General features: G+C 24.3%; 3 protein-coding genes across 3 annotated transcripts in view; 1 reads left to right on the forward strand and 2 right to left on the reverse strand.

The window, feature by feature from the left end:
* Positions 1 to 11300, reverse strand: part of Slik (Sterile20-like kinase) — a 36082-nt gene extending 24782 nt beyond the window's left edge. Inside the window, exon 1 of the mRNA XM_011503882.1 lies at positions 11263 to 11300. The gene's annotated coding sequence lies outside the window, so the exon portion shown is untranslated. The remainder of the gene's footprint in view (positions 1 to 11262) is intronic.
* A 5212-nt stretch (positions 11301 to 16512) lies between these two features.
* On the forward strand, positions 16513 to 17358 carry LOC105365726 (mimitin, mitochondrial). The gene is made up of 2 exons (XM_011503959.1): positions 16513 to 16777; positions 17191 to 17358. Exons 1-2 carry the CDS (start codon positions 16514 to 16516, stop codon positions 17356 to 17358), a joined length of 432 nt encoding a protein of 143 aa, XP_011502261.1. The 5' UTR covers position 16513.
* A 255-nt stretch (positions 17359 to 17613) lies between these two features.
* Positions 17614 to 20143, reverse strand: GCS1 (mannosyl-oligosaccharide glucosidase). Its single transcript, XM_011503883.1, has one exon. The coding sequence runs from the start codon at positions 20128 to 20130 to the stop codon at positions 17707 to 17709; it is 2424 nt and encodes an 807-aa protein (XP_011502185.1). The 5' UTR covers positions 20131 to 20143; the 3' UTR covers positions 17614 to 17706.
* Between the last annotated feature and the right edge of the window lie 130 nt (positions 20144 to 20273).

Raw genomic sequence — 20273 nt, forward strand, 5'->3', positions numbered from 1 at the left:
TGACTTATATACTTTTCCAAAACAATGTAATTTTGCGTCATTACATTTGACTATACTGCATCATCTTTGTTATAAAACGGTATTAATAGTTTAGAATCTTTTGATTTTAAATTTATAATAATTATTTTTCTTTTCAAAATTCTTTCAACTTACAACGGTTTTACTAATACAGTTATACTTAAAAGTACAGTTTTTTAGAAGATCGAACATTTATCAAATTGAATCAAGGATTAAAATTCGCTTCCGTGTCTGTACAATATTTACCAATTATATTTAAAATTAAATTACAAAAATGTATGAAAAAATAAAATAATTAAATAAAAAATCTTAGTTTTATTCCTTTTATTCCATTACGATAACTATAAATTTATATCAATATACAGATTTCAAAATATTTCTTAAATAAAATTATAAATACGTAAAAATATTTTAATATGTTTAATATGTAATATAATAAAAATATGTTTATAGTAACTGCAAATAATTATATATTTAATTATATATGTAATTTATTTAATTAATTGGAAGTTGCATTAAACAAGAAATTGCATTGAAATACAGAATTAATATATATTTCATAAGACCATTTTTTTATTTTAATGTTTATTGTTGGTTATTATTGTCGAAAGTAATTTTCGAGGTCATGTACCATTTTTCATACAATAATGGAATTTAAACATATGTCATTAATTTCAAATGGAAAATATTTATATCAATGCAAATTTTAATTAATTTCAATCTTTATATTTTATCTTTTCAATACAAGATAAAATTATGTAAATGAATTTAAAAAATGACAATAAAATCATTTTGAAGGATCACAACGTAAGAATGAATGTGCATTCGCGATCGATTAGCTATTCAGATCAAAAGTGAATTTATAATTGATCCTTGCATGATTTAATCAATTGCTATAGGATGGAATAGTCTAGTAAGCTATATATACGGAATAGGCTATATTTATCTTTTTAAAAATCGTAAAAATACAAATTTCTAAGAATTGAATTTGTAACAATGCCATACGTTGATCAAACATCATACAATAATAATGATATTTATATACTTCAAATATAAATAATATAAATAATGCTGATTATATAAATATGATAATTTATTTATATGGATGATAATAAGTAAAATGTTCAATAGATTGCAAATGTTTAGACAGCATCATCGAATTTAATTAACTCTATATGCAGCAAATAAAAAAGAGTAACAAATTAGTAATGCTAATATATATATATATATATATGTATGTACGTGCTATCGCTTGATGCACACTTTCTTCATAATGTATATTATGACAATAAATAGTATTAAAAAGTCTATCATTATATACGAATATGCTTATATTATAATCCAATATATAAATTATAATGTACAAAAATAAAATAACGTATTACAATTAATAAGAATTATAGTAAAATCTCTTAAACGATGAAGTTAATTATTTGACAAGTGAATCTCATATTAATCCATTTATAATGTTGATATATTCATAGTTTTACTCATGAGATTAAAAATTAATGAGTATGAAGCAAATTTTGTCTTATTTACTTAGAACAATTTAAACTAAGAATGTGTTCTATAGTTTTATCTAATTCAATATGATTTTATCAAAGACGTTACTAGACACTCTTAGACATCTTGCGTGGGCTTTTCATTGTTGCGTAATTAACTTTGCATCGACTCACATTCCTACCCCGTAAAAAGAATGAGAAAATAGCTGTTACTGCAACTAACCAAACATTGAACGAAATATAAACATTATTTTCGAAAGGTTTTTATTAATAGTGCCATTTTATAAAACTAAAAAGTAATGGTAAAGCTCTTAGCAGTGCAGATTGAAATTTTGATATAACAACGTTGTGTGATTTATTTCAGAACGAAATATAAAATTATCATTTGCCAAGCAATAATAAATGAAATTCATATTACCATCATCAAAAATCCGACAAAAGAAAATTATTGTCTATTTCTTTTATATTTTCTAAGCATTAATAATATATATTTGTAGACAGTAGTAAACATCATCGTATGGTATGAAATCTAAGACACTTAATTCAATCTTTATAACTGATAACTCAGTTCTAAAAAAGAAAATTTATTTTCAAAATTTACTTGCAACATATATTTTCATTTAATAATTATTAATAATTTTGATTAATATACAATATTAAATAAAGAAAACTTACACAATATTCAATAGTCATTGCAAAATATATGCGATTAGTCGAAGAATAATCTATGTAATGTGTGTATATAAAATTAGTCAGCTTTTATAAAATAAATAACTATCTCACGTGCAAGATGAGAATATGTCGTTTAAAGCGTATATAAAATATGTTTTAAAAATTCTGATTAATTATCCAGATTATTATTAAGTGCTTATTAGGAATGTTAATTATGTTTATATTTATTGTATATTCGTGTATTGCAACAATAATAATTATAAGTCATTTACGTGAAAAATTTATGACGTAATAATACTATTGGTTAAATTACTTGTTGAATGTACTACGAACTTAAAATACAAATTTTCCAGGTCTCAAATAAACTATTTACATTGAATAAAGTGCATAAATAATAAAAATCAAATGGTAAAAAAAACATTTAATATGTTAAAGTATGTAATAATATACATAAACTTACATAACATGGCATAATAAATAATTTTTTAAAGTGCGTAAAGAATATTACATCGACGATTATTTCGAATCCATTATAAAGTCTTGGATATAATTTTAAAAAAGCTCATATCAAAAAATGTTTTTCTACATTAACATTAAATATCTGTAACTTGTAAAATTGATTATTTATTTTTTATTTATAATACCGATTGAATTATGTATAATTTAAGTAGCAACTAAATTAAAATTATGACCTGTAAGAAGACGTTATATATTAAATTTACTAAAGAAAAATTAATATTTTTAGTTTGTAATTGATTGATTTTGATGAATTTAATTGATGGAATATTGCATGAAATTCTCTTGTAAAATATAAATCAAATAAAAAATTGAGTACATTAATAAAAATTATTAAAAACAGTTAATGGAGTAAAGTATAAATTGTACAATGATGTTGTTTCAGTACGTACTACTATTGAAAGAAGTGAATTAAAGAAAGTACCCGAGAGAAACACAGGAAGCAACTATTGGATAAATGGAAATTATGAATAACATTTGAGATGCAGTTCATGAAAATAGCATGCAGTTTACCTACCTAATACTGAATTCGCGATTCTGCGCAGAAACAATTTCTCGCAGGTTGGTTGTTTGTCTACTTACGGAATTGTAAGATATTATACGCTAAATTCACGATTCTGCGCAGAAACCACAGATGGCTTGGTGTTCTGAGCAGGCAAATTCTAGTTTTAGTGGGAGAGGTAAGGTCAGCACCAAAAATGTACATGCCCTACCAATTTTTAAAAACGACATTCCTTAAATAACAAACCTAGATAAAATAGCGATACATGAGATATCTGCATTTATAGTTTATGCATATTATTGAGGAAAATATCGATAAAATTATTATATCCTGCATGTATGAAGTTTTGACTTTATTGATTTTCGTTAAAATATGATTTTTGCTCGGGAATAAATAACCAGCAGGCCATTATTTCCTTAACATAGTTTAGAATTAATTATAAAATAATGCTACTTAGATGTGGATATAATTATTAGAGACGATTAAATAAATAACTGGCAAAAATTATGAAATAGATAATCAGAAAATCAATAAGTTGTTGAATGATGAAGAGCCATCAGAAGGAATTCTTACGTACATACTTTTATATAGATTTGTAAATTTATGTAGATAAGATTTTTTGGTTAAACCACAGATAAATAAAAAGAAATTTTTAAGAAAATATTTAAAAACTTTATAATTCTATTATTAAAAATATTATCCTATTAAAAAATATTATATTTTACAAACAGCAGAATAAACAAATTATAAATATACGAAAAAAATATATAAATCTAATATATAAAATTACTACTCGACTAATACGAAGTTATATTAATATAATAAAAAATGAATATGGAATAAATACTTAAAACAACAAATCTTGTTCTTTTTTCAAGCCGTAACTTCTAACTGTCAAATATCATCGAATGATGTTTCAAATTATTAAAAGAAAAATGAGTCAAGATTATCGATAATGATCTATTTCACGTTAAATATTCAAATTCTGTAAGGCTTAAAGCCAAGGTCATCAAGATTGCCAGCTTCGTTCTTGATCATAACATAGTCTTTAGGTGAAATGTTCTATTTTGATGCTAGTCTTCTTAATCCTCTCACAAAAATATTTAGTCTTCCCGATAAGTTATTTAATAACAATATGTAATAGTACATGTTTAACCTGGGTAAATCAATGTTATAATCAGTCTGATTTTTATTGAAGTCATACAAAATCATTATGTAAAAATTTTATATAAATGATTATACGGGTTTTTCAGCAGTTTTTCATTTGTTTATAACCTTATTACATAATATGTATTTATTTTATATTATAATAATACTATATAAAATATAATGTAATCGCTTAAGAGAAAAAATATATATAATCTTTTTTTTATTTAACAAGGATAATTTAAAGGATATTTAAAAAGGATGTACCAGCAATTCTTTTCTACTAAATGAATCGTAAATTTTAGTTTTTAATGTAAATAATTTAAGAATTTTCAGATTTTTCAAATTAATAAAAGCTTATATTATTGTTCAATAACAATTAATTTCACCGAACTGATTTCTTAAAAAAAAATTTCTGCAATAAGATAACAACTTCCTGGCAAATGAGATAATGACTTCCTTAATTATCAACAATATTAATAAAACATTTTTAATTAAAAATAAAAGTTTGATAACAGATATATACACCAAACTATGTAAAATATCCGTTATTTGTAACTAGAATATGCAGATTTAATTTGTATGCAAACATGTAAATAATATTTTTTAATTTTAATAAAATATTTAGTGAAATCGCTGTAAAACTATAAATTAAAAAAAAATTTAACTAAAAATACATATTTAAAATTACTAATTTACCTTTAATTCATAAAAAGCATTCTACATAAGATTCTTTTTCAATATATTAATATTGGTAAGTATTATTCCTGTGAAGAAAATATTACACGTATAATTACTATAATCATCGCGCAAACGTGTGACACTTGATTTTTCCTTTTTTTTTACCAAAACCTCAAACAATTTATCATGATTACCCACCATACATTCTACTGTATGATATTATGTTATATTAATTAAATTTATAAAATATAAGCAAATGCATTTTCTAATCGAAATTTTATTTCCAATTATAATACAAATATTATAGCTCATATGGTGTAATGAATAGAAAGATTAGATGTATTTGATTTGAAAATAAATTATGCATTTTTGTCTAAAAATATTTAACAAGAAATTTAAATTTTTATGATAAAAGGTACAAAAAAGGGTATACTATACATAACTAACATCAACATTCAAATTATTGTAAACGAAAAGCGATTCAACGTCAAGGATACTCACTTAATGAGTTATGTAAAACATACGACGAGTTTCCGTACGGTCGCATCAGTATATACACAATCTTGCGAATTGGAAGAATCATATAATAAAAGGAAATTTTTGTGTATATAGCAATTGAAATTTTCTCTATTACTTAAAATAAATTACATGTATATAATATTAAAAAAAAATGTTTTTTTTTTTTTAAAGTATTAATGATAAGATATATATACTCTATATATTACAAATGAATCAATATAATAAAATGTAGTACATTGTTCTAATTATATAGATCACAAATATTTTAAATAACTAATGTACAAATTTGTGTTTAAAATAATATTTTTTAAATTTTTATTTTTTCTTTAGTTATATTCAAAGTATTTATTAAATTTCATTGGTGATATTTTAAAATAACATCATTTATTTGGAGTGTTTCAAATAATATCGTTTCATGTAATAATATTATTAATTTTGCAAGTTTTAGCATGTTTTGAAATATTTTTCGTTTTCTTTTTTTTTATAAAGAAAATGAGCTGTAGAATTGCTGAATAAACATCAGAAAGCTGTATATATTTTGATTCGGCTGGTTGCGTCGATATCACTCGTTTCGATTTGTTAAACAGCGACAAAAAAAACACGAGGGATGTTACATGCAATCCATCAGTTTTAACAGTTGATTAATATAAAGTATAAAACAGAAAATACTATAGGTTTTAGCATTTCATAACGAATAATTCATTATTTAGAATATTAGCTACTTATTTTTTTCAGAATCGGTTCAATGAAGTTTAATATTTCATTGATTAATTTCAATTCCCATAGCTACTTTAAAATTGTTTCAAAGTGCTATTAGTTGAATTAAAAACGTAGTGAATTATAATTATATTCCATAAAATTATTGATATGTCGTATATTTTATTAATGGATGTTTTAAGATATTTTTATATTAAAATGAAGTTCGATAGTATTTTTTTCAATTTAAAATCGTTATAAAATGAAAACAAATTTAATTAAAGAAAATGTATAATCAAAATATAATATTTTCAAAAAATAATATTTATTAATTAATCGTAGATATAGCAGTTTTTACAAGATAAGATTCTAAAATATATCTGTTATAAGGATTGGACAATGTTAAAACACTTTTTATTAATTAATATAAATATTTTCAATACAGAAATATAATTTATTTTTTTTTTACTCTAATTTCATTAACATTCGAATACCTACTACAAAATACAATTATTATTATTTCAAATATTTAATAACTTTTACATATTATCAAATATATTATATAAACATTTCAATAAATTGATGAGCAGGTGCTAATTGAATTAAGTAACTTTCGTAGTCTAACGACAGATATAACATCTTGTAATATTGTTTATTATTGATGTATTCAAATTATATTTATAATTTTTAATATAAAAATCATCATTATCAAGACATTTAAAGTTCATTTACTATCTAAGTTAAGTGTACAGTTATAATAGAAACAGAATGCAATAAGATATTTCAAATTAAAATGTCTCATAATTTTATTCTAAAAAATTATTAAAACATTTGATTAAATGTACTTAAAAAATATTAATGACTATAAAAATGTATTCATCCAAATAAATTGTTAATTAGAATTGTGTTTAATTTTTTGACTGACTGATTAATTAAATTCTTTATCTTAGCACTAATCGATCATAAATTTATATTGTAAGGGAATAGAACGAATCATGTCTAGTAATTCAATTAATCGACAAAAATATCGACTCAATTATTTGTTTCTGTATTTTATATTTATACGTATTTATTATATTGGTAGAACTATTCTTTGATAATGCAAGGCTTATAAAATCCTATTTTTTTAAAAGAATCTTTAGATTTATGCATATTTTCGGTCTTTTTTTCGAATTGTAAGCTATAATTTATTTATAGCTAAATTTATTATTTAAGAAAGTAATTTACTTAAAAATTCTTTACAATTAAAAAAAAAAATTGTGTCATAGACTTAAAAGTCAAAAATATGAGAGATGAAGTGAAATAATACAAATGTCAATTTTATTAATGTAAAATTGAATATATAAATAAATGTTCGTAATTTGAATTTATATCTAAATATATATTCTTTTTCGAATATTAACTTCCAATTATCCTGATTACTACAAATGTAAAAGGGTACCAATGTAAAATGATACTCCTTGACTTTCAGAATTTGATAAATGTCGTATCGGTTAACTATGTCATTGAATGTATATCGGAATTCCACTAATTCATATGAAATTCTTTACATATAAGTTTAATAATCGTTTTAAATAGTATTAACAATCAATACATCAGCAATGAATAAAAAAAATTTTAAATACTGAAGTAAGTTAAAATAAAAATAATGATCTGCGCACGATAACATTAAAAAAAAATATTTGCAACACTTTTGATGGTAAATGTATTTTCACTCGGCTATCCTTAGTTTGCAGATATTTTTGTGAGATTGTAGGAAAAATATATGAAACTACTAGAATACGCCCTTTAAATACGTGAAATCTCAGAGGCAATGTACAATAAGGTAAAGTTTCTATTTCCTTCATTGGTCACGGTGTCATGCCGCTAAGAAGTTATTCTACGGATTTTCCGTTAGTTTTCTTTGGGTTATACCGCTATGCGACATCGATAGATATGCTCTTCCCTTCGCATGCGAGTGGTAGCTTCTATAATCGACGAAAACGAGCGCGAATTCCTGCACAAAATATTCCATCTTCGACAGATGAATGTCATCGTAAAATTATTTTTCATTCCGTATCAATTAATCAAATCTTTGAAGACTGAAAAATATGTTGATATTACAATATATCGTATATTTATTTGATGGATAAATTTATGTTAAAATAAACAATGTGACCATTATACTATTATACCAGTATACTATTCATTTGTTATAATTATTGAAATATTCTTGAAATTATAACTATCAAGATAATAAATTTTAAACATAAAAAATAAATTTAAACAATATACACCCTTCGTACAAAATAAGAAAATATATATTACAATATCATAAAATAGGATACAAAATTATTATTATTGTTTTTCTTAATCTCAGATACTGTATAAAATATATAAAATATATAAAATTTTACTATCTATATTTCCAAATCTAGCGGTAAAAATTAATTAAACATATGTAATACACATCGACTCATACTGTAATATCATATATTGTACATTATACAAATATTAATCATTCCGAAGCTTCATACAATATGTGAAAAAACAATTAAACAACTTGAATTTCGTTTATGATAGAATATCATTTATTTTATGTAGACGTCTAAATATGTATCTGAAATTACGAGCTACCCTTCTCTCGGTATTAGTGACATATTATAATGATAGATAAAATTATAAGAATAATAATTGTTATTACAAACAATAATTGTATTAAATAAAAAGCTTGCTACTGTTTTCTTTTTCACAAATTAATAATATATTACGTTTTTTCAACATAATTTTCGTATGTTTAATTGTAAAGAATTTCTTTGAAAAATTTTCTGTCGATAATATATAAATAATTTTTTAAATCTTATACATAACACTATAAAACGAGTATGCTATAATTAAAACCATATTAAAATTTATATTTATACATGCCTCAATTTTTCCATATAATAAATTATTACAGGTTTTGTTAAAAAGTACGGATTAATAAATTTGTAAAGTAATAATAAGCCAATTAGTTACATTTGGTACACTCACATATTAATATATTCAAACTTCGCATCTGGTACTGAAAAAAAATTTTTTAAGATTTATTTTTTAATAATGTATATTTATCTATCTGAACTGTAAATTAGGTACAAAATTTATTTAAAGATATTAAATAAAATTTATTATTATTTGGTTGAATCGCTAAAAGAGGATTTGCATTATAAAATATATATTACAAATAATAAACTTACGACTTATTAAAATTGTTACTGTATATTTTAAAATAAAAAATATACGTATTACAAAAATGTTGAATGTTACAATTATCTTAATTCTCGAAGAAGGTGTAATAAAGGCCACTCATGAAGATAGACAATCTGGATAATAAAATCGCTTGAAACTAGCAATAATGCGATTTAACTTTAGTAATTTAACAATTAGATTTTCATAATTAGTAGAACTTAAATTTACAACAATTTACAAACTCAATAAGTTTCTCTGATTTACATATACTTTTATAGACGCATTTCTAGGATTTATTTACTAAGACGTAAAGAAAATAAAATTTATAGTTATAAATAAAAATAACCATATATTTTATCACACAAAAATAATTTCCTACTGTATTTTCATATATATTATTTTTATTAGAATGAATTGAATTTGAATTTTAAATGAATTCATGAAAGCACATTAATTAAATTTATAAATTATTTTTTAATTATTTAAAATAAAGGTTATGTAGTATAACCAGTAATTAAAAATATCAAAAAATACCAACTCAATGTATAAACATAAACATTTTAAATATTAGAGAAACATGTAAATTTATAACAATAAAAATTATTCTATTAACAATAACAATATGTAAGTCTTAACGAAATAAAACAAAACAAAATAAAAAACAAAAATAAATAAAATTATAAATTTTCTGGATGTAATTATAAGAAAAAACAATTAATATATCAAAATAAAAATGTAATAAATAATTAATATTTAGTTTTATATTATATATTATATAATATTTAATAAATAATAATTTTGCTGTTAAAAAATGTGTTTGTATATTTTATTTTACTTTTACAAATTAATGTGATGAAAGTACAACTAGCTTTATAGATCGTAAAATACATTATACCTTTTTTGTTAAATTCACTCGTGTAAGATTTCAATTATAAAGAATTAGAAATAAATTTCATAAATATGGGTAAAATCAACATGAAACCTCGTCTACCTATCGTTTCCATAGAGGTATTCACTACAGATAGAATTTACAAATCCGTCCTCACACGAATGACCCTCTTTTCTCAACATACAACTCTCTCTCTCTCTCTATCTCTCTCTCACTGTCGCTTATGTTCAATGAATACGTAAGGAACTACAACAGACAGGTGCACATCTCTCTTTTCGTTTTTTTCTTATTGTTAATGTATTAATGTGACAGCATCGTTATACTACGAGAAGAAAGTCATGTGAATTTGCGTGATTACGTTACGTCTGCACACACATAGCCAGATATATGCGCGCGCGTGTATATCTTTCTCCATCTCTGCATTTACTTACAGTGAAATAGTTTGAGGGTTAGGACTATATATGTGTAAAAGTGATAGAGAAAGAGAGAGAGAAAGAGAGAGAGAGAGAGAGAGAGAGAGAACAGATTCAAAAAATTGCTGCAGAATTAAAATATTGTATACGCACGCTATATCTCTTACATAATGAAATAATAATTACCATTAAACGACTGATTAACAAATAATGAAGTATGCTTGCACCTAAATGCATACACTGCGAAATATTACATTTGAAACGTGTAAATCAACAGTCAAAAAAACAGCAAAAAACGTTATAGTCAACAATACACTGCCTGTCAAAGTATCTAACGGTTAGAGTTTCAGAATCAGCGTATACGCGTCACTTAAAGGCGAATAAGACTATAAGATAAATGATTGAATATGGTCATCTACGGTTGTTTGGTGAAAGGGGCCAACGAGAATAGCAAGGGTAACAACCGAGATGCTGTGAAGTAAAATATACACCAAAACTCACCTGCTCGATTTTTCTCTCTTCTCTTTTCTTCTTTCTCTATCTCCTTTCTTTCACTCTTTCTCTCTCTCTCTCTCTCTCTCTCTCTCTCTCTCTCTCTCTCTCTCTCTCTCTCTCTCCCTTTCTCTCCTCCTCTCTCGTTCTCACTCTCTCTCTCTCTCTCTCTCTTTCTCTCTGTCTCTCCCTCGTTCTCGTATTATTTCTCTAAGAAAAACCACTATATATTTAGGAGGTAATTTTATTATATGCCAAGTCTCACTTCCTCCCAACGTCGATGATAAAAGATAGAGGAAAACACCGTGTATACGTACAAGCTTGTATAAGAGCGATTCTCGTACATTTCTTTTGAGATTCGTAGCTCCGAAATATTTTAAAATTTTCACAAGACACTATATGCATACATATATTTAAGTACGTTTTGTGTTTTGTTCATTTCGCACTCTACCAGGAGATTTTGAGGTTAGGTAAAACACAAGACGATACTAGGCTTGTCCATACAATCGCCAAATAGCACGCACTACTCATGCACACGTATGACTTGAGCCTACGGATTGATAATCCCGATAATCCCACTACCACGCACGTATATACGAGTTCTCAAAGTTCTCGACGACAACACTAAGGCTCTATTTCAGTGGCATTAGTTCAAAATCAGAGCAGCGGCTGCTTACGGTAGCTCAAAGACAGCAACTCAACGATGCCGTGCACTGCTCGACGGCCATTTTCAACCACAGCACACCACACACCACACTCATACCGCATACCCGTGTGTACCAAATAGTTCTCGTTCTACTCCCTCCTCCTGAAGTTTAACAGCTTACTCCGTCACTCTTGATCACACGCTCTCTCCCTGCTTCCCTCTCTCTTTCTCTCCATATCCGAGCATATAGCTTACTTATAGAGATATGCACTTATACAAAAACGCATTCTAACGCGTAAACACACCTTCGTGTTTATGCATATGCGTACATATTTGTATATAGCGCATACGCAATAATAATGAATTGTACTAGGTTAGGACGTTTCGTTGGTTTTCTCCTTCTCAAAATAATTCTACGTTAGTTATGTCCATCGTGCTTTACCTTATTAAACTTTAATAGAGACGAAGGAACGTTAATATCTGCAACATTTGTCTATACTTTTAATTTTGACATTTTTCTTCACTCCAACCCTTTCGAGGGCTCCATTTACAAAAATTTCTGTATATTTTATTGTACAAAAACAAACTTTTCAACGCTTCGATTATTAAAAGTATATGTGGTACATCCTTGTGTCCTTCTACAAACTCAATGCCATGTACGATAAAAACACACTACATGTGTTTTCATTATCGGCAAATTGTGATTTTTTTCATTTTCTTATTTACAAAACTTAAATTCATGCTTCCATATGTTGTATGATTTTCTTTTTCGAGAAATATTCAGTTTTATACCACTCAGTTACACAATCGTATATTCTTCATGTATATATTTACAAATTTATATATTCTATCGCATTTTTTTATATTTATCATAATTTATGTAAGGATATGTTTTGAAGTTTATCTCCGTATACTTCAATATACAAAAAATACAAAATAACATTATTTTTATTTCTTTCAGTTCAGATTGAAACACGTGTGGTGCTCTACTTATTATAATTGCATTTTTCCTTATAAATTGTGTATTTCCATCATTCACCATTTTCTTTCGTGGTTTATGTAGTTATGCAGCGTAAAAAGGGAAAAGCCTCATTTTCTTCGTGCTACAGTGTAAGATTTTCTGCTTCTAAAATGTCGTATGTGGGATATTACGGATTTGCACTCTGCGCGATCTCTGTAACACGATCTTCTATGTTCCTTTTCTAATCACGCCGATATTTCTACTCAGACTTGCACTATTAATAATAATTGTCCTTACTCTTTTATTTAACTATTAATATTAATTGGTATATAAGTATCTTGACAAATTGTATCATAATTCAAGTGAAGTAAATTAATCTTTGTATTTTATACTATTTTCTTTTATGCAATTATTGATTTGACATTAATCTTGTAACTTAAATTGAAAATTAGATTTTAATTAAAATATAAATACAAAAATTGATTTATTTACAATTAAGGTAAATTACAATATCATACAATTAAATACAATTAATGTAAGCAATGGGATTCAAGATTCATGAATGCTTTTTAGATTCTCGCTCGATTAAAATTAATCTGTGAGTTTGATTTTTATGTTACTTTTCAAAACATATCGAACTCACAAATTAAAAAATTTTATACTCTACAAAAACTATATTTTATATGATATATAAAATTTATCAAATTATATACTTAATTTAATGTATAATTCTTATATTGCATTATGTGGTTACAATATTGAAATATTATCTTGTTATTACTAAAAAGTTTCAATTTTTTTTTTTAAATTTTAATGGATTCCATTTTCAAGAATGAATTTTTTCTTAAAAGACAATATTTAAACGTATAAAATATTTGTGCGTATAAATAAACGTTTCAATACTTAACGAATAATATAATTTATGATTAATAAAATTTTTAATACCTTTAATACATTGTAATGATTTTGAGTATTTTCATTGCATATTATTATGTATATTTGTTATTAATCCTGTGAAAATTTAAATCGTAATTAAACCAAATTTTGTAATTTAAAAATTCTTTAAAATTTTGTTTCTTAAAATAATCATTCGCGAAGCAGCAAATTAATTGTCTATAAAATTGAAATATCGTTTTCAAAGAAAATATTAAAGGAAAATAGAAAAATGTGGTATGAGATTAAGTAAGATAATTGTAATATATTCAAATATATTTTCACAATATGAATATTAGTTAAAAATTTTAGTTAAAAATATTCCTTTCTCCATAATTTAATAATTAATGCAATGTTCCCTTTTTTATTTTTACACGTGTGTATACTTATAAAAGCATGTTAAGAATGTTTTATTTTATGTAAAATATTGAATATGAATAAAAAGTATAATTATGCTAGCATTTAGATTATGAAGTATCGTAAACATTGTAATAGCTTATGGTGAATGAGTGAGTATTGTAAGCACTAGAAACATTTATTTTTTCTTTCTGAAATACATTAAGATTATGGATTAGTAGAAATTGAGAACTCATGACAGTTTCTAAGATAACAATCAAACATCTTAAACCCGATAAATCTATCATTACTATTACAAGTTGAAAATTAAGAAATGGTTCCCATTAATTTTAACAAATTAATTTAATTATTAATGAAACTATCACAATTATAATAGAATATAAGAGTAAATTATAATTATATATAAAAATATTTTTCATGGACTTGTCTGAGAAAATTAATTCAGTTCATGGTTTTATTCTTTGCTCGAAATTATCACTATCATTATCAATCGAATCAAGGTCATCGATATAAATACATATAGCCAAAGGTAAAAAAGAAATACAATATTCCAATTGAACAAAGCAAGAAATTAATTTACAATTTGGCAAACACATACATATATGTGCGTTGAACACAGTAGTCAATGGTGTTCTGAGGTATTTTCCAGTTGATTAATCAATATTCTTAATAAATTATTCTACTCGTTAAAATACAAGATTTGTGGTTTATATAACGTTATAAAAATATTGTTCGAAAAACGTGTCGTATACCACATGTAAATTAATAATTACAATTTAAAATAACAACAGCATAAAGTTGGAGTTTCAGAATAAAGAAATCGTTTCCGATGCCATTTACTTATGTCGACATTATCTATTTAACTTTTAAACAACAGTAATCAGTAACAGTAATCAGTTATAAGCAAAAAAAAACTAAATAAAAAAAAAGAAACTTAAATAAATATTTTTCTAAATATAAACAGAATATGTATATCTCATGGTGCTCTGTAACGGTACTCTGTGCGTAACTATACAATTAGTAGTCTTGTTGCCACTGACAAAGATGAAAAACTTTATTTTTCCTGCACTTATCAGTAGCTAAAATTGCGTCTATTTGTCCGAGACCCAAATGCAGAGTTTAATCCAATTAGTTTTTTTGAATATGCACAATTTCAATCTGATGTTTTACAGGATTTTCAAACGAGTAACGATATTAGCAAAGAAAAAATTATATATTTTTATTTACAAACAATAATGAACTTGATACGATCTATTATCTTAAACTTTATATTTATAATGATATTTAAAAAATATTTATTTTATACATTTTTTTTAATTAAATAATAATATATTAATAGTTTCATCTTATCATTTATATATATATATATATATATATATATATATATTTCAATTTTAATATTAACATTCTTAACATCTGTCTTTGTGATTAAATGTATTTGAATAATTGTTTTTTATATTATAATAAAATATAAATAAAATAAAACAGGTCTGATGAAACATAAATAAAACCCCTACCGAATACTTCGTCAATAAATTGAGATCTTAATTTCTTTAACCTCTTATACATAAAAAAACGTACTAACTGTGGTCTTTGTTCCTGTTATCTAGAGTTTAGTAATATAATTGCATTACAATCGGTAAAAAATGTTTTCATATATACTTTATTGTCAAGTATTGTATTTGTTTTCTTCTGTCAATAATTATATAAAATTTAAAGGATTATGAAATACATAAAATGATTGCATATATTTTTTTTTAAATTAAATAAATCCAATTTACGATCAAAATGTATTTAAAAATATAAAATAGTATTGAAAATAGATATATAAATAGTATTATTTATTTTTATTTATTTACCTTGAATTGCAATTAACAATTGTTCGTACATATTTTTCATTACAATCTATATATGACTATTTTATTTATAAAATTAATAAATTGTAAAATTTAACTATTGTTTAACATTACTTTTATGCATAGGTACAAATAATTAATTTCATAACTTTAATTATGTAAATATATTTGTCTATATTACACTTTCTTTGTACTTCATAATACATGTTAATAAATGATACAATTTGTTAAATAATTATATAATAATATATAATTATATAATAATTATAAATAATTAACTAATATAATGTCTAATAAGTAAATGTAATAGTATTTTATTATTTAATATCTTTCTTTTTTCATTTTTAATTGATTTTAAATATAAAATATCCTTCAAGCATTTGATCATACATTAATTATAATTTAATTACTTTAAAACTTTATATAATATATATTAATGTTTTATTGTATGGTTTAAGAAATAGCTATCGATTGTTTTAGATAATAAGGAATAATTTTTATAACAAAATGGTAAGAAAAGAAAAAGGTTTATTTCGTATGATGTTTTATGAATTCATTGAATATATAAAACCAAACTTTCCAAAAACTACATGTGTTGGAACGGATCATTTTGGTACCAAGTATTATGAAACTATTAATTCAAAATCTACAATGAAAAAAATTAGAAGATATTTTACACCCTTGAATAAAACAGATTTTGAACAAGAGTTACCTGCCGAATGGGAAGCTTGGTTACGATATCGCAGAAAAATACCACCAACCGAAAAAGAAGTAACAAATATTTTATATCAATTTTAAACATTGTTTCAATTACTTCAGTATAATAAATTGAATTTATCTGTATAAACTTTAAATTAAAATTATTTCTTTTATTAAGGTATTTTTAGTATAGATAATTATTAATTATTAGTTTAAAATATGTCCACTATTTACTATTGTTAAAATTAAATTTATTATTATTTATATTTAATCTACACTTAAGCCTAATTTTGTATAAATAAATGTATTCAAACTTAGATTAATCGAAAAAAATTTATTCATAGATTTGATGAAATAAATTGTGTATTGAATATTGTGACTAAAATATGTAAGATTACATACGTTTCTTATATAAATGTTATCCACTATATTGTCAATAATATTCATGTGTGAAATAATTGAATATATATTCATTTGGTTATTAGGTTAATGATGGATACCAGATGATTTTAACTAAACGAAAAAATGCTGCTAAACTAAACGCTACTTTTTCTAATTATTTATCTGATTCTAAAAGTAATAAAGATCAATCATCGACTACTCATGCAAATTTAAAATATCCAGTTTATGAAGATTACAAAAAATATTCTTAATAACACAATGATTCTTATAATAAGATAATATGATGATACATAGCATATTATTTGAGAAATTTAAATAAATATATTTAAAACACATAATACTTCAGTTAGTAATGGTATTAGAAATTGAAATTTATACTCTATAATTTGTAATAGAAATAACAATAGAGTATTCAAATGTGTACTTACGCTTTGTTACAGCTTCATTATAAATTATAAATTTATTACTTCATACTAATAAATATTTACAGAAATTGTCATATAATGAAATGTGTAAAATAACGAACTTTATTTTAAAAAAATTCATATTTACAACTTAATGTTAAATCTGTTCAGTTTAATTAGGAAATGACAAAACTATTAATATAATTCAGCCATTAATAGAACTGTTAAAGAAGTCCAACCAGTAAATGGATGACTACCCTTTCCTTCACCTAAATTATCTTCATAATTTTCCCAAATATATCCAGTTTTTTTATATTGATGTATAACATTTTTTATTATATTATCTCTTAATTTAAAATATATTTTCTCTGCTTCTGCTTTGTATAAGCCATCTACTTTGGCATAATGATGTAAAGCAGCTACAGTCATATAGTTTAAATTAATCCAAATCGGTCCTCTCCAATATGGTGGATCATGTTCTGTATTAAATTTCATGTACATTGGAGATATCTTAGCAAGAGATCTTAAACCATATTTTGTCCAAAGAAGCTCAGGTTTTTGAAGATCTTCCAAAATTTTTTTGAGTTGGTATGAACTAGGATCTATCAAACGTAAAAGAAAAGGAAAGAGAGAAATATATCCAAATGAAGAATCTACAAATTGATTTTTTGGTTCTTCAAGTACTACCCTTACTTTCTCTGTGGACTTTATTTGCTTAGAAGTTTGAGATAATTTCTGCAGTTTCACTTTATCAGTATGGAGACCATAATCAGCATAGGTATTAGTTTTTGGGGACCAATGTAATTTATTTAACAAGTTGTTATTTGATAAATATTTAAAAGTACTTTTATATTCGTGCGATGGTTTATGTAAAATTTCAGATATAATAGCCATTGTTTTAGAAGCTAGAGCTATCCAACAACGTAAATCAATGTGACGTTCATCAATACTTGGATGCGATGCTCTTGGATAATCATCTAATCCAGACGTTAACGTTTTAGGATTCAATTCAATATTTGTCTCATATTTTCTGCCTCTCCATCTATAAGTACCAGGAATTTCACCGATTTGTGTTAAATTAAACCATTGAAACCATTGATTTAATCTGGGGTATAATTTCTTAAGTAAATCCATGTGATTTGATAACAACTCATCACGTTTATGATCCAATATATATTGCAAAGTTATGAAAAATGTTGGTGGATTAGCATTACTTTCATCTTGAGTAACAAATTCTTGAGGAACTTTTGCTAATGCTTCTTCACCTAAAATCATTTCTCTTGGTATCCAGCCATTGATATTCATTAGGTCAAACCAATGACTAATAATATCCATTTCTATATCTAAATTCCAATTTGATAGAAGTAAACCATGGAAACCTTCATCCCATAAAAAACCCCTGGGAAAGAAGCTTCGACTTGGTACAGCACTGTATAAAGGTGCTTTCCAGTATGATATAGGAGCTCCATTCAAAATACTTTGTACTTGGGATGAACCATAAAAATATCCAATAGATCCAATCATATTAGAAAAAGCTAATTTTGCAAAATTAATTTCATCTTGTGTATATCCTTTTGAATTTAAGTTAAAAATTTCTTCAAATTTGACATCAAAAAGTTTTTCATATTTATTCAAATTTTTATTATAATTTTCTCCAGTAAGTTTTTTATTTTGATTTTCTAAATTATGATGTTCAAATATAACTTCTAATTCTAAAGGTAATTCACCTGTTACTTGTAATACTATCAAATTAGGTGTCGATATTTGTTTGTTATTAGTTTTTAATGTTTCACTAGGTAATACAATCTTCTTTTTCCTTTTTTCTTTATCAATTGCAACCTGAAAGTTTATTAAAACTGATTTTGTTATATAACTTAAATCGGGGGTAGTTGTTACTAAGTAAGATTGATCTACTACATTTTCACTGACTACATTAAAACTCAAATCAAAATATCCTAATTCTTTGGTTTGCCCTTCAATTCCTACTAATGAATTGCTTAAATAATCAATTAATGGTTTTATATTACCATCTGTTTTATTTTCAATCGCAATATAATATAAAAGTGATATCTTTTTATTTCTAAGATTTGGTTCTATATGTGAAACATTAATTTTAGCAGTCCAATCTCCACCGTTATGTCCATGATTATATTTAATAAATGAAGTTTTTAATAAAACTTTATTGTCAACTATTTCTTGAATACCAAAATTTTTTCCATCATGTTTAGTCCAACCATATTTTTCTAATTTATCATCCTGTGTGCACCAATGTCTTAATCCTTTGCCACCTGTTTGCAACGTACTTTGAAAATACCACATTAATCCAGTTACAGGTGAAAATGGTTCTTTTGTTTTCATTCCAAAATAAACACCCGGTCTATAGGAACCCCAATAATAATGATTTTTATTCAAGCGACTTATATCAACAAGTTTATCTTTGCTAAACGGAGTCTTCACACGTACTTCCATATAGCCGCAAATGCCAAGCATAATTGCAAAAGTTATAACCACAATCGGTACAAGTTTTTTAAAAAAACGGTACCTGGGAAATGTCTTCTCATTTTTATGTGTATCTATTTTACATTTTATTGAATTATCATATAATTTTTCTTGTCTCATTATTCAAATTTGTAAATTAAACGTATCAATTAATACGTATCATTAAGAAAAAAATTCTTTTATATATGTATTAAACAAAATATAATAAAAAAAACTATAAACAAAATAACTTCGATTGTTTTAAATTTTCGAATTTAGTAAAA

The sequence above is a fragment of the Ceratosolen solmsi genome, unplaced genomic scaffold, assembly GCF_000503995.2.
Source record: "Ceratosolen solmsi marchali unplaced genomic scaffold, CerSol_1.0 scaffold53, whole genome shotgun sequence".
NCBI classification, from domain to species: domain Eukaryota; kingdom Metazoa; phylum Arthropoda; class Insecta; order Hymenoptera; family Agaonidae; genus Ceratosolen; species Ceratosolen solmsi.